General features: G+C 44.7%; 1 protein-coding gene across 2 annotated transcripts; it reads left to right on the top strand.

Moving 5' to 3' along the window:
- Positions 1 to 456: 456 nt before the first annotated feature.
- On the top strand, positions 457 to 15,032 carry LOC146552287 (SLIT and NTRK-like protein 3). Of its 2 annotated transcripts, none has more exons than XM_085257177.1 (7): positions 457 to 599; positions 3,398 to 3,678; positions 3,868 to 4,119; positions 4,357 to 4,472; positions 4,733 to 5,656; positions 6,847 to 7,066; positions 12,421 to 15,032. In XM_085257177.1, the coding sequence occupies exons 2-7, from the start codon at positions 3,463 to 3,465 to the stop codon at positions 13,543 to 13,545; spliced, it is 2,853 nt and encodes a 950-aa protein (XP_085113303.1). In that variant the 5' UTR covers positions 457 to 599; positions 3,398 to 3,462; the 3' UTR covers positions 13,546 to 15,032. The 2 variants fall into 2 exon arrangements, with proteins under 2 accessions (XP_085113303.1, XP_085113302.1); XM_085257176.1 differs by having other exon boundaries at positions 458 to 729.
- The last annotated feature ends 1,080 nt before the right edge of the window (positions 15,033 to 16,112 follow it).

The raw sequence follows: 16,112 nt of genomic DNA, 5'->3' as shown, positions 1-16,112 counted from the left end.
CCCATTGTCTGTGACTCTGTTGTGTCTCCTGTAATCTGTTTATGATGAGGAACTGAACTGGCTCCTCTGGTGAGGAGGAACCCACCCTGCGCGCTTTGGCCTCATATAAAAACTAGCAGGGCAGCCGCCTTATTGCATGATTAATTCCGGCGCCTGCCCCCCTCTTTTCCCCTCCCTTCTATGAATTACCTAGTTGTCTTTGAGATGAGGAGAGGATTCTCCATTATTACGCCCAGGTTACAACTCCGCGCATTGCACGTCTGTTCAGCAGACCAGTGCCGCAGCTCCCACGGGCTGCACTGTGGAGAAGCGGACCTGCATCCTAAAGCCAATCGTTTTTTTCCCTCTTTTCCTCTCTCTCTCTAGCTCTCTCTCTCTCCCGGTTTTTATCCTCCACCTCATTGCAGTCTTATCACGTCTCTCCCCCCCCCACCCGCTCTGGTCCCCCCTCCCTCCCCATCCGCCTCAGCCGCTACAGGAGAGGAGAGAGGGAGCGAGAGAGAGAGGGAGAAGAGTGCGGCTGAATGTGAACGACATGTCGACAGTCAGCCTCTAAAGTGTTTTCTCGGTCGTTCTCTAATTCTTTGGCGGCGGACTGAGTGAGTATTACCCGCATCCCTGCTCTGCTAAGCGTCGCTGTGTGGATCAGAGAGGCTGGTGAGGAGAGACAGACAATGAGGAATGCAATTGGATTGCGTTGCTCTGCCAAGGATTTTCATACATAGCCTGGTAAATGTCTTAATAGGTTCTGTTAATGACTAGGCTGTTTAATTGGTCATGCCTTAATTATTCTAACTATTACAATTTGTGTGCGTAATGTTAGGGGCTAATTGATTTTCTTGAAAGGCTGTGAGCTATCCAGGCTCATATCCCCATACATTTGATCAGTGATGCTGCTGCTTGCCTGATAGTGCAGATCTGTGCTGAGAGCAGGGGCCCATGTAAAAGCCGGTGTGAAGCTTGGTGAGTGTGTATTCTGACGGACAGAGAGGACAGAGAGATAGAGACTGGAATTATGTGACATGAATAATATGGTGAAGAATAAGCAGTGACTGTCATCTCTGGTTCGCTTGCGTCAGTGTGCAGGTCTGGAGGAGAGGGGAGAGTGAGAAGAAAAAAAAAAACTCAGAGAGACTAAAGAAAGACAGGGAGGGAAGCCACACCTGTGTCAGGACGGTTTTCAGATGGACATGAAGACAGAAGGACAGAGACAGACGCACGCAGAAGCACAGGCAGAGTTCTGGGCTGCCACCAGTCAGTGCTTAAGTCCTTTCGTTTCTTGTTACCATAATGATGCAGAGCTATGCCGACTGCTGACTAGTCCACTCGGCTGATTGGAGAAAGAGGCTTGACTGTGTTTCTTCTCATTAGGTAGAGATGCCCATCCACTAAAGCAGACTCTTAACAGGATGGATCCCAGTGGTCTATCTGGACTCTGTATTGATCTCCTCTATACAGGGGGGCCACGGTCCAATAATAAACAATACATATCTAGACTGAAGACCCAGTGGGACTCTGAATGGGCAGTATTTTGTATTGTTTTCCAATTTGTCCAAAACTGTTGAGCATGTAAGCCTGTTTTCTCCTGTGAAGCACAGATGCTCTGAACACTTTCATACACTGATGACTGTTTTTCACTTCTCCTTATGCTTTCTTCCTTTAAAATCGTGAGGTTTTCCAACAAGTATTGCAGCATTACACTGGTTTGTTATGAAAGCTCACACTCATCTACACGTGTCTAGCTACCTGTTTCTGTACTTGGCAGGCTATAAAAGCCTACTTTTTGGATATGGTTTGACCTTTCTCACATTGTGTGCAACACACACGCATGAAACTTGGCTCCAGCACAGTTTCTCTGTGAGGCGGGCGTACATTGTGTACAGGGCAAGAGGAGGGCTTTGATGTAATCAATATCAGATTTCAGCTGTTTCACTGTGAGCTCTCATCCTGAGTGGCAGCCTTGACTGACTTCTTGCTGCTTATGCAATCCCACTCTTCTCTCCCACCTCACCCATTTCCTCTTCTTTTGTACCTACTCTCTGCACATTACCCCTCCTTTATATGTCTGCCTCTCCTTTACTCCTTCCCTTCCCCTTGTTCCCATTTTTCCTCCTCCTCCTCCTCCTCCTCTTCTCATTTCTACCTCTCCCTTCATCTTTTCCCCGTCATAATCATCTCCGTGATTGCTCTTCCTCTCCCGGGCGGTGATGTTTTCACTCCTGCCTCCTTGTCTAACTCGCTGATGCTAGATTATTGCTGTATGATTACAGCTACCATACCATCATGATCATTATTGCATTTCGCATGGCAGTGTTCAACACTGTATGAGCAGATCGAGATGCTTTATCCAATTTAGATCTCATTAAGACTCGAGAGGAAATATCCCCGTGCAGCACTCACAATCTCAGCTGTTTTTCGCTTTTCTTGTCTTTGTTGTTGTGCCAGGAGTTCTGCAACTCATTCTCTTGTTATTACCGCGCCGCTCTCATCATCGTCACGACCATCATCGCTATCGCCGTCAGTTCACGTCCCTGCCTGTCGTCGCACTGATTCACACCACCCCCACCTTTTGAAAATTTTTTTGAAGAGTTTTGATTTTGCAGCAAAGCTTTTCACTCCACTGTCATTATCACAATAATGATTATGACAGGACTCGATGGCTGTTGATAACCCAACGTATTTTTCTGATTGATAATATGGGGTATTTTGTGCCTCATCCTTCTGTTCTCTTGATTGCCATTCATCTTATTAAATGGAGCAGTTCATTAGACAGAAGCGTTATGAGTCTGATTTGCATTCACCCATATTCATATTGCATACATTAAAATAACACATGCGTGACATTTCGGCTTCACCCGGCATTTGAAAACACAGATGAATACATTCATCACAAGCTTTGCCCACCCCCTACCCCAGCACTCAGAAAGCCACTCGGAAAAAGGATAAAACGTGATTCACAGGTGAACTAGCCCACGTGCGTGCCTTTGTTTTGCATTTTCAATGTCAACATTTGAATTTTTAATTCAAAAGAGACATTGTAGCAGCTGAGAGATTCTTCAGCCTGTTGTTTTGTGTTGAAATCAATTTGTCCTGGTTTTGTAAACCCTCTAAGCCTTGTTTTCCTGTTATGAATACAAGCACATGCATACATGGTTGACGGCTATCATATCATACTGTGGCCTTCCTGTACAGCTTCATTCCACTATAATGCTGTTCCGTCCCCATGACACTACACTCTGTGTGATTTAACATTTATTTTCTGACTGCTTTAGTATGCCTCTGATGTATCATCCATCTGATTCATCCTGAACTGACTTTTGCTGCTGCCTCCCTGGCTGTTTGCCCTCTGTTAACAATGCGTTTGTGCGATTGTGTGTGCGTTTGCCTCACCGTGCAGTGCGGTGAAGGCCTGATGCCGGGCTGTAGCCGCAGGCTGTTGAGCTGAGAGGGAGAAGCAGGAGGATGCAGTGGGTCACTCTGGCGGTGGCCCTGGGGTGTGCGCGTCTCTCCCAGGCGTCGCACACCCCCACCCCTACCCCCACCTCCACACACACCCCTCTCGTGGACAACTCCGAGGAAGAAGTGGACGAGCCGTGCTTCGAGCCGTGCACGTGCGAGGTCAAAGAAGGTGTGCTACACGTGCACTGCGATGGGCGGGGCTTCACGAATGCCAGCCAGGTATGGCTTTCTTCATCATTTGTCTGGTCACGCATGTGGAGCTGCACTTTACTGCGCTGTCACTTATCTTATTATCTAATATATCTCCCAGTCTAATATCCTGCCTCTAATGTGGCTTAGGGCTGTTTCTAACTGCTAAATTTATGTAATTAATAAGATAACTAATCAGACCTCTAATTAATCATTCAGGTGTCACAGTCATGGGTCCGCCCTTTCAAACTCAACCTCCAGAGGAACTCTCTAAGGCGTCTCTATAGCAACGGGTTTCAGCACCTTGGCAACGCAGTGTCGATAAACCTTGGCAACAATGCTCTCCAGGACATCCGAGTGGGAGCATTCCATGGGCTCGCCAAACTGAGACGTCTGTACCTCCACGAGAACAAGCTGGAGGTTTTCAGAAATGACACCTTCGCCGGCTTAGAGGCTCTGGAATACCTCCAGGTAGTCCCGAAGAGTTAATCCGTGTTGATTATCCACGATTGACTTAATTATTGACAAATTTGTCCAGGATTACTATAGATAGCTGTGACAGAAATAATCAATGGCTAGCAGGTGGCCTGTGTGAAAGGATCTCCTCAAAATCTCTGTGCATTTTTGCAAACGGAGAGCTCTCAGTTGAGTTTACTTTCCAATTCGAGCAATTACTCATTCGTCACATCTTTTCTTTCTTACCTGCAGGCCGACTACAACGTGATCAAACGAATTGATAGCGGTGCTCTGAGGTTCCTCTACAAGCTTCGTGTTCTCATCCTGAATGACAACCTCATCCCTAACTTGCCTCCTCATCTGTTCAGGTTGGATTCTGATTATTTTACTGCAGAGCTTTTAAATTATGCCAGGACTGATCTGTAGAAATATCAGTGTCTGACACAATTAGTCACGCTGTACTGCTGAATTAATGTTCCTGTGGCATACTATTTCATATCATCAGAGATGGATTAATCATCAGATAAAATGCTGGCTCCTCTGTGATGGAATGTGTGAATTTTATTTTACTATAACAGTGTCCTTTCATGTGAACTAGCAAACTATATCCCTCCTCCTCCTGTACCAGATCCGTGTCTCTGACTCATCTGGACCTGCGGGGAAACCGTCTGAAGAGCCTGGCATATGCTGGGACCCTGGAGTACGTTGGCCGCTCCCTGATGGAGATACAGCTGGAGGAGAATCCCTGGAACTGCGGCTGCGAGGCAGTGCAGTTACAGCAGTGGCTGGGTCAGATTCCCTACACGGCGGTAGTTGGGGATGTTACATGCGAGTATCCCTTCCACCTTCACGGTAAAGACCTGAGGGAAATCCCCCGCAAAGAACTGTGTGCCGACCTGCCAGATAAAGAGCTGCAAGCAGTGGGGAGTGGTCCATCAGCAGGATCACAACCCCAGCATTTGCCCCCTAACTCTAAACACCAACCTGGGCGAGTCAGACCAACTAAGCCCTCCTCTATGGTGCACGGCTCCCGCCAGAACACACATACTTCCTCCACTTCGTCATCCTCTTCCTCTGCAGAGCGTAAAGACAGGGAGAGGCACCCAAGGCCGACTAAAAGGCCTCGACCCTCCAGAACATCCCCCACGCCACGCAGTCTGATGCCCAACCAGAATCCCCCGGTGGCTGGTTACCAAACACGGCCCCCTATTCCCATCATCTGTCCCCTGGGCTGCACTTGCAACCTGCACATAACTGACCTGGGTCTCACCGTCAACTGCAAAGAGAATGGCTTCCTCAATGTGTCCCAGCTCACACCTCGGCCTCTCAACGGCCGCAAGCTCTACCTGAGTGGAAATTTAATACAGAGGATCTACCGCACAGACTTCTGGAACTTCTCCAGCCTCGACATGCTTCACCTGGGGAACAACCGCATCTCGTACCTTCAGGAGGGCGCTTTTTCCAGCCTGACGAGCCTGAGGAGCCTCTACCTGAACGGAAACAATCTGGAGAGGCTGAGCCCCCACATGTTTCTAGGATTGCAGAATCTAAGGTAAGAACCTTTTGGATCAGTCACACCATTTACTTCTATTCACTTCAGACATACATATTAATTAAAACCTCATCAGCTTAGGTATTTAGAGATTTGTTTATAAGTATGTGGAAATTAATTTCACTGTAATACTGGAACGGCACAGAGCAGAACATTTTGATTACCATTATGCCGGAGTTTGATTGAAATGGAAGGTGCCCAGTCTCTTCCAGAAGTGTCATTTGTTAGTCACGCTGCCTGATGCCATGCTTCAGTTTGGGTGTGAGTGACAACGTGAAAATTAATGGGTTTTTGTTGTATTTGCATACACAGGTGTCGATAAGGCGGTGAGACATTTGGATTTTTTGCCAGGATTCTTTTTTGAAGAATAAGAAAAGCTTAAAATAAAAGCACACTGTCAGAGTGATGCATATTTATGTCATCATCAGAATAAGACAGTTCCTTGGTTAATAACCTATATCCAAAGTCAGTCATTAAACAGTGAGGAAGACAGCAGAGCAGACTGCAAAGACCTCTTTTAGCCTTTTGGCTTTCAGCTCCACTATTTTATATTTAAAGACAGGGTTCAGGAAAAAAAATCTCCATAGCCATTTATTTGACTATTAATCAATAATAAAAATCCTCTCTGGACTTTTCAAAATGTCTACCTCTTAACCTCTTGTTAGCCTTTGTTAGCGACTTAATGGTGAGGGAGCTGTACAAGTCATTTAAACCAGATCCATCACTTATTCTAGCAATTGCACTACTGGATGACTAGCATGCACAGAGAATTCTCCAGCTGTACTCTGCACATATTTCTGTTATTTAAAAAAAAAAGAGTCCTTTTAATTTGATCTAACAAGATAATCTGATACGCAAAGGCCAGTGTTAGTAGTCATCAGTGCAAAATTACACAATTTTATTTGATAGTGATCAGTTTATGGCTGCGAACAGGGGATGAGAAGATGAAATCCAATTTCTGGTGTGACTTTGTGACATGAATATTCATTGATGTGTTTGCCATGCACGGAAGCGGGACATACTTGGAAGTTAAATGTATGAAAAGGCATCAAAAGGAATGACTAATTTATGCAGAAAGGAAAATGACCTTAGTGCATCACGAAATGACGAGATACAGCTTAGATACAACATACCGATAGTCTCTTTGCTTGTAAAGTCTGTGACACTGCCATCTTCTCTCCTGTCTATAGGTACCTTTATTTTGAGTACAATGAGATCCGTGAAGTCGATCCCGGCACTTTCGACTCCATGCCATCCCTCCAGTTATTGTTCCTTAATGCCAACCTGCTGCGGAGTCTCCCTCTTGGTGTATTCTCCAGAGTCAATCTAGCCCGCCTAAACCTTCGAAACAATCACCTGCTACAGCTTCCGATGGAGGGCGTGCTTGAACACCTCACCGGACTGGTACAGGTTAGTGTAAATTACTACATTACTAACCGTATTTACTGAATGGCTGTGGCGGTGTGGATGCAGGTGGATGCTTGAGAACACAATTCTGGTCTGCTAACCTCTGTGTGTGCAAATGAGTCAGATACCTGGCATGAGGCTTTCAGCTAATTTAGGCCAAATAACATGTATTTTGCTGACTGACAGTTGCCGGGTGGAAAAATAGAGATTATTGAATTGGATCACCCCTGTTGATTTGCTACACAAAAATGTGCATAATTATACAGAGCGTATTTATTTCAAATGTCAGCCGATGAGATTAAAAGAACTAATAGATTGCCAAGACACATTATATTATCACAGCTTGATGAAATAAACAAAACAACCTGAAATCTTGGATCAAGCCATGGCCACGTTTAAAAACTTCTGGCAGCCCCTGGTCTCCTGGCCTCTGGCACAGCTGCAGTTTTCTCTGTCATCTGTAGCGTCTGTTGTTTTGCAGGCTCTGCTGTGGCTTGTGGGACTATGGTTGCGCCTCAGGTATTCTAATTGGAAAATTGCAATTGACTTGATTTGCATAAGTGGTCTTAATAAATCAGGAGCTAAACTGGAGAAAGCTGAACCTCTCAAGTTTTTGTGAATGCTTGTAATTAAAGTACCTTTCAGTAAATAGACTGTATAAACTGCTGTTATGTGGTAAATCCAGCTTTTTGTGAGAGCTTACCTCGCACATTTGACTGCAGCTTTATGTGACTGGTTGCTATACACAGCGCACCAATAAGGACAGAAAGCGAGGTGTTACATTTTTTTTTTTTATTATCCTGCTTCCTCTCACTTCAGCAAATTTAGTGTACCAGGCTTTTCTTAGACAGCCCGAGTAGAATGAGGTAAGGTGGGTGTAGATTAGCCCGAATGTCATTGTGAATTTCCATTTTTCTTTGCTCCATGCAAAATTCCTGATCCTAGGTAGTGTGGGTGAGACTGGCAGTTCAGAGGCTGTTTCTAAATCTTTGCTCGAGGAAGGGACGACAGTAGTTCACGGAGCTGGAGGAGCCATGTAAAAGTGTATTATGGGTTTTTCTTTTGCACTGTTATACACCTCTGATGTCCAAGAGCATTAAAGCATTGACCAAATGGAAGCTCACAGTGGGCTGTATTCATAAAGCTCAGTGGTACGACCATTGTAGTCCCTCAAATCTGTGCCACAGTAATTGAATCCATTCATTTACCAGGGTTGTTATTACTCTGACAAAGCCACATTAAGGCTGCCCATAGACCACGTAAAATAATGTGACAATGATATCACCTGTTGACTTACTGCTGGCCTGTTTGAAGCTCGGGATGAGGGATTTCTGGGCGCTGGCGTGTGCTTTTGGAGCCAGAGTTTGCACAGAAAAAAAAAAAAATCAAAGGGTAACGCAGATGGAAACGGGGTTTAGCTCGCAGCTGCAGTAAAAAGCAGTCCATTTTGTTAATCATAAAACAGCAGCATGTATAGCTTAGAGTCATTGTCACCATCAAGAGCAGGATTATACAGTTACACCCACTTATATACACTGATATGAAAATACCCTGCTGATGTCAGTGTAATTAAAAAAAACAAAAAAACAATATTAGCGTGACACCAGGGAGAAAAATTCAAATCACTCTGGTGTTTATGATTTCTTAACTAGAAAACGAATAGCAGCTCAACAGCAGATGAACCTTAAAAGAAACTCGAGTTAGGTGACTCAGTATCTGAGAGGATGCCAGAAATAATATATGTACAGTTCAGAAACACATATGTCTTTCTCAGTAAATGCAAAGGACGTATTGTGCAGCAGAGCAGCGCTTCCCTGCCATTGCCAGCCGTAATGAAGAAACTTGCCCATGGCCATGTTTCACTTATATAAACACAAACAGCAAGTCTGTCTCTGTCCGGCGATAACAGCTGTAAAATGGCCATTTGTTGCTTTTACACTTTGGTTCTGTGTGGATTACAGAAACAAGATGTGAAGTGTTAGAGAGATTTAGAGGTGGTGGTAGGTGGATTTGCTTATCTGGACAGAGCTATGCTAGCTGCTTCCAGGCCTCTTCTAGCTGTAGCTTCATATTTAGAGGGTTTTTTCTTCTGCAGATGTAAATATGGAATCTTCTCAACACAATAACAAGCAGTCAGAATGTTTATGAAGGTGAAAACAAGTTATATTTTCTTGCAATACAAGCCAGCATTTCAACTGAAATTGCACATGAAAGGCATTTTTTTTTCTTTTTTTAAATAAAAGTGAAAGCATCTGTAATCATTTTAAACGGTGCTCTGAAAAGATGTGTTTTCTGTTTCAGCACAAAAGACGTCTTTGGTCACATTGACTGGCTAAGTACTCTGATTTAGCATTAAATGCCAACTCATGCAGGTGCGCTGTGAGGTGAAATTTCTTATAGAACAAAGGTGGGATTGATAAGAGTAATGTCGTGTTAATAGCCACTCAAATTAAATTATGTGTAGGTAGCTAAACACATAGGCAGTGTTACCAAAGAGCTATTAAAATGATTTAATGTAGTAAAAAGTTAAGTTCTTTGTCAAAGAGTTTTCAAAAGAAACAAACTGAATTCCATTATAATTCTTTTTAAACACAGAAGCTGTGACTGTGCACTTGAAACTGGGATTTTTGTCCATAATGTGTTCACATATGGAGATATAATAAATGGCCATAACTATCTTTAGCAGCTGTGACAAGCAAATTCTTCTTCTAGGGTCTACAGTCTGTTTGGAAGAGCTGATAGAACCGCTTCCATCGCTGGGTGCTCTTTCTCATTTTATTTTATTTTTTCCTCAGACCCTCATGTCCCCATAATAACAGTTTGCGGCACATTTCAAAATCAAGATATCTCATACAGCTGATATTAAAAGACAGTGTTTATTTTCCCTCCGGATAAAAGATCAAGGGCTTCTTTCCAGGCTCGCCATGTTGCGCTGATGTTCAGCAATCACACGGAGGCAGAGATGCCAATTTCTTCACCGACACCAGCCTCAGTGGACCAGAAACTCTTGCTCTTTGCTCTGTGCTATTACTACCGCTCTCTCTCCAGCTACATGAAACACAAACAGCTGGATAGAGAAAGTTCATGCCCCTTCTTGAGGGGTTGTTGAAGTCGCTCGGGAAAATATAGGAAATCGCTATCTGAGGTAGAAGTCTATGAAGGGAGCACGAGCACACCATGAAAAATAAATTACAACACTTCAAAAAATAGAATAAAATCAAAATCTGTGTGAGTGCACTCAATACCACAATCTGATGAAATATAGAAGTGTAAGTGGAGAGCATCGATACGTTAGTGCTTTGACATAATTCTTTGGCTTTCTGTGCATAGCATCTCACACTCTACCACTGTAGCCGTAAAGACAGATTTTAAATGTACACGTTTTTCAAAATAAACACAATTTTGCATATGCTGCAGGTTCTTCTTCAGTCTTTTCGTGTCCGCTCTGTGTGTGTGTTATTCAAAAGACAATGAAACCCATTCATCAGTATGGAGAAGGCTTGGCAAGCTGAAGCTCAGGGGCGTCTCGTCACCAGAGACTACAGCAGAATCCCTGCGCCAGAACTTCCAAAACCTGCTTGTATTGACTCTATTTCTGTGAACTAACTGGAGCAATTCTAATGACTGACAGGATGTTTGGGCAAAGTGATCAATTAGAAGGCACACAGCTCACTAAGAACGTTCTGAATTTCTCCCCTGATGTGAATTCTTTTGTAGCTCTCAAATAAAGTTTGGATGATTATTGCCTGATCTTTGCTCTCTGTCATAATGATAAAAACCCACAAGAGCAAATATGCTCTTCTGCGGTTAAAGCAGGGCCATTTCAGTCTTTTATTTAAGTCAGGCTGAATATATTTTCTGACAAAAGAGGGTTTCCAATATATCATCGCAGGCTGGATTAAAGCAATGAATGCTGGTTTGGTTAGTGTGCCACTTTTTATTGTCAATTTAGTGTACGTGACTTACTCCAAGCCTTTGTGTTCACAGAACGTGCATAATGGTATCATGCGCTCATATTTTCCCCGCACCTGCCGGGCTAACTGAGGGTCTATAATTTCCTGTCACAACACAAGCTGTGATTGACAAGTTGACAGCAAATCGCACACTAGGTGACCAGGCGTATAAATTGTAAACAGTGTTGGATGTGTTGGACAGATGCTTTGAAAAGAGAAGGGGATAAAGCCTTTGGGATTTGCGTGAAAGAAAACAATAAAATGCTTCAAGAATTTCCACCAGATGTAAGACTGTCATTATGAAAGTTATGAAACAGCAAAAACAAACTGACACTTTGGTCATGCAGTGTTTCTTTAAAATGTCACTTTGCTCATTCGCGCTGCGTTAGAGGCTAGATGCGTCACAGTAATGCGGTGGATGCTTTTCAGTGGAAAGCCACACAAAAAGCCCACAGTGGGCTAACTTCAATAAAGTGAAGGAGCATCCGGTTGTTCAGTGTGAGGCATGAGGAGGTAGCTGTATCATGGCTCCCACAACAGCAATGCTGAATCATCTCGGAACGCATCCATCTATTCCTGCAAGCCAGGGAGATAGCCTAACCGAATTAGCATGACAACATTTGTGCGAGCTCCTTGGAAGTGTGACAGAGAGAATATCAGCTTTCATTGCCAATGTCATTGCTAAAGATATGGAACAGATGAGTTCTGTAGACAATACAACGTGATGTAAGTGATTCCCTTCGTGCATAATCTGCTTTAAGCTTTTCAGAGCGCGGCAAAGTGAATATTTGAGTTTGTTTTAAGGCACACAATCAATAGCTGGCAATGAGAAAATGGATTTGCACGCATACCTATTGGATTATAGCACAGGGGAGAGTTGCATCACATCCTGTTAAAAACAAAGTGCTGTGATACTCTTGCACGCTCGTCACAGAAAAGCTGCCGGTGAGTTTTATGAACAAGCACTAATATAGAAACTCTGAGCGGTGTCTATTCAAAACTTTTTTCTATGAGAGCCCTCGCTGCTGGGAAGAGTTGATTGAGGATATATCCAGCCTGGGCACCATCATCTGGTAAATGCAAGCACTTTAGTGTTTTGATGACCCTATAATGAGAGTATTTACATAATCTGTGCATTCATCACATGCATATTTTAAAAATAATTTGGAGCTACTGGTCAGTGTGGAGAGCCATTATATCAATTCTGAAAAACTCATTTTCCAAACCTTATTACTTGGAAAGGGTTAGAGATATCATTTTTCTGGTTGTCATCTAAATAGGAGTCGGAGCCATCGGCCCATTCTTCAGCACAAAGTCAGGGAAATTATCTACTGCACGGCAGACCAGTAATTACACTATAACTACACAATGACAACACACTGTATTTTTAATGTATTTCTCCAGGTGGACCTGCAGCAGAACCCATGGGAGTGCAACTGTGAAGCTGCTCCACTGAAGCGTTGGCTGGAGGGGCTCAGCGCTGTGGTTGTGATGGGAGAGGTAGTGTGCCATTCCCCGGATAAGACCAAAGGTGTAGACCTGCGATCCCTCTCCATGGAGCTGCTATGCCCTGAGCTGGAGCCTCAAGAGGACCAGGACCAGGAGGAGCAGACGGCCACCTCCACGGCTGCAGACAGAGGCGTGTCGGTTGACTACCCCGGCTCAGGCGTCGATCCCCTTCCGGAGAAGAATTCAATCCCTCTGTCGGTCTTAGTGCTCAGCCTGCTTGTGTTGTTTGTCTCTGCTTTCTTTGCGGCTGCAGCACTAATCGCCTACGCCCTGAGGAGGAGAGACAAGCTGCCGTTCCGCCGCCAGGGAGAGGTGGATTTGGCCGGCATCCAGATGGAGTGCGGGATCTTCACCGAGCAGACGCACCACCATCATCATCACCACGGCCTCCCGGAGACGCCGCCTCTACCTCCGCCTGAGCACAACCACGTCTACGACACCATTCTGCCCCCAGAGGCCGCCGCCAAAGGCCCTAACCCTGCGGCGGCATCGCACATGTGTAGCAACCCCATCTACAAAGATGAGCAGGACGCAGCGGTGAAACAGCGGCCGCAGCAGCAACAGACGTTTGCAGCTTCGAAAGAGTGCGAGGAGGGTTACTGCTCTGCAGCAGAGAAGGAGAGGGAGTGGGCTCTGGAGGTGTCCTCGTCACCCATCAACACTGTTACAGGAGCCATGGGACCACTCGCTGGCCTCCACGGGAACGGCATCCTGTGCCCCACAGTAATCGACAGCCAGGGCCCCACTCCTAAAGTGGAGCTGGTGGACTGTCTCTTCAGACTCCCAACTCCTGAGTTCAGAGATTTGCCAGATAGGTATGTGAGGCCCCCGCCCCGCTACCCTCACCCCCAAGACTCCAAACAGGACACGAGACCCGACCAAACGCTCGTGGTCACCACCACCACGAGCTCCACTCCAGGTGGTAGCAGTCAGAGCGAACAGGGAGCTGGAGAGCAGAGAGCCAGACTGAGGACCACACCAGACTACATGGAGGTGTTAGACCGCTCTTACCAGTTTTAATGGGCCTCCTCTTTCTCCCCCTCCTCATCCTCCTCTTCCTGCTACCCATCTTCTCTTGTCTCTTCATCATCTCTCTCTCTGGTGGTGAATCATTCAGTAACAATGACTTCTGTACAGAGGTTGGCTTTGAGAGGAGCCTGTGGGGGAGCGGGACTACACTACACGCTATGTTTATTCCTGGATAACGAGCTGAGGTCACTTTTTGTATTTTCCCCACTACTGGCATATAGGTTGGTTTTTTGGCAAGGAGTAGCTGATCACAGATCTCTGCCTGGAGGCAAAACTTCAGCTGCAGCTACTACAGTATCCTTTTCTTTTTCTTTTTAAAGTACTGAGGCTCGGCTTTTCTACTCGGCGCCACAATTAGCGGGAGACGGCATGGTGGTGGTGGTAGTGGGCGTTGATGCTCATAATATTGCTCTCAAAAGACCTGCGTGGAGGTGAAACACACCAGCTCTTCAAAGCATCATCAAACACAGAGTCGTGAACTGTGACAGCCTCGAAGTTTAGAGCGAGCTGGGTGGACACGTTAGGATGGAGACCAGACAGAGAAAAGCAAGAAGAAGAGAAGTAACTGAAAACAGCCAAGTGCCTTAGCAATGAACAGCCAGCAGTGTGGTCAATGCTTATTTTTCTATGAATACAGATCTATTTATCTAAACAAAGAGGTTTGACTACCAATGGATGGGACGCTGATGGACGACTGAGACTAATCAAAAACCCGCCGAGTAATTGCATTCCCCTGGATGAGCCAAAAATAATAATATACCCAGTCAATATTGGAGTTGTTTGTATGCAGTTCTGTTCATTTTCATCATCTCATCCAGTTAACTTAATTTGCTTAACCGGTTGAATTTTTTTTACAGGGCTACGATGATGGACATATCCAGGAATAGTCGTTTGCTGTGTGAAATTATAAAAAGGTTCTGGTTTTATGGAGAAAAAAAAAAAAGATACAGATTTTTTTTTTCTTTGGTTTGTTTGACTGAAAGACAAAAACAAAGGAAATTACAGAAGGACATTAAGGCAATGGATGCATCTTGGATTTCTTAATCAGCCAGACTTAATGGGGCCAGGAGGACCTCTGCTGCACATTTTCATTTTCATCGGACACAGGCACAGAGGTTATTGTATTGATTTTTAAGTATTTCTCAGAGGAAAATTGAATGGCAAAAAAAGATCAATGGACAAAAAAAAAAAAAAAAAAAAAACAGGATGTAAAAAAGGCATTTTTTGTCTAAAAAAAACAAAAGAGACAGACACTTCTATCAACTATCGATTATTATCTTTTACAGAGGTACCTTTTTATGCTTTCATCTCTTACCAATAGTAGAGGCAGTTGTGAATATATTTATTCTTAGTTTTCGCGTGTTGAAGCTCTCCTGTAAGGGATCATGTTATATTAATGTATAGGATGGTTCTGCATCTGGTTCAGCCTTCTTACCGCCGACCCACGAAATACAATAAAGGGTGCTACATAAAAAAAACTACTGTGTAACCGCTTCACACATACATACACTTGCCCTGACCCCCATAAATGCACACTCACTCTCCCTGTTGCTTTAATAGTGTATGAAAGAGACGGCTTGAGGTATGCTAAGCCTCTAAGCTTGTCCATGCAGCGTGTTGCGGAGATCAGATGAGAGTTGAGCAAAGCTGGCTGCCTGCAGGGTTCCTCACACACTAAAGGGTGGAGATAGAAGCTAATAGTGTGAAATCTACCACATTAACGGTATAAAATAAATACAAGTCCATTGGGTGAAATAAGGACATAACTGGGGGCCCTGTGGCCAAGGTCGTGAATTGCTAGTGTTTCTTTCATAATGATCTTCCCTCTCTCTTCTGCTTTCATCTTTCCATCTGATTTGCTCCTTTCTCCCCTTTTCCTCTGCTCTTTATTCCTCTGCTCTCCTCCTCACCTTTTCCTTTTGTTCTTTCTTCTCTCCTCTATTTCCCCTTCCTTCTCATTGCTCTGGCTGTCAGCTCAGCCTCGCAGGACGGACACGGAGAGGTGCTGTTCAATATGCTGCTCAACACACAGGTAGCTCACATTCAAGTGTGTGTGTGTGTGTGTTTTGTTTCTTTCTGCTGTGCTCTTTCCATCCTTCGGTGATGAGTGCAGTTCTTCAGACGCCTCCTCACTCTCAGTGTTCAGAACTCTGTTGCACAGATAATCCCCCTGTGGGTGCGTTTGTGTGTGCGTGTGCGCACAGTCGCGACTTTGTGCATTCAGAGGGGTGTGCCTTTGTTTGTAGGTGTGTGTGTGTTTAAGAAAGTGTGTGAAGCCGGGCGTTTGTGCGGCTCGTCTGTTGGCATGTGCATGACGGGGAGGGTGAGTGCAGCGGCACAGCCTCAGTCCAGCCTTAATCCTCTAAGCTGTGTAGTTCACTCATGCCACATCAGCCCCATTGTGTCTACAGACAAAGAAGCCCAGTTAAAACTAAATGCCAGTTAGAGCAACAAACGACTAATTATAGCATCATTCTCTCCGTCCTGTTCGCTCGCTTTCCCTCACTTTTAATGCTTCCTTCTCACTTCCTCGACCATGAGCATGTCTAATTTTTGCA

This window comes from Mchenga conophoros, linkage group LG19 (genome assembly GCF_057382185.1).
Source record: "Mchenga conophoros isolate Kocher_MC1m ecotype Shallow Benthic linkage group LG19, M_conophoros_male_GT1.1, whole genome shotgun sequence".
Taxonomy (NCBI): Eukaryota; Metazoa; Chordata; class Actinopteri; order Cichliformes; family Cichlidae; genus Mchenga; species Mchenga conophoros.
Note: the sequence above shows the minus strand (reverse complement) of the source record. Positions and strands in the feature narration are given on the sequence as shown.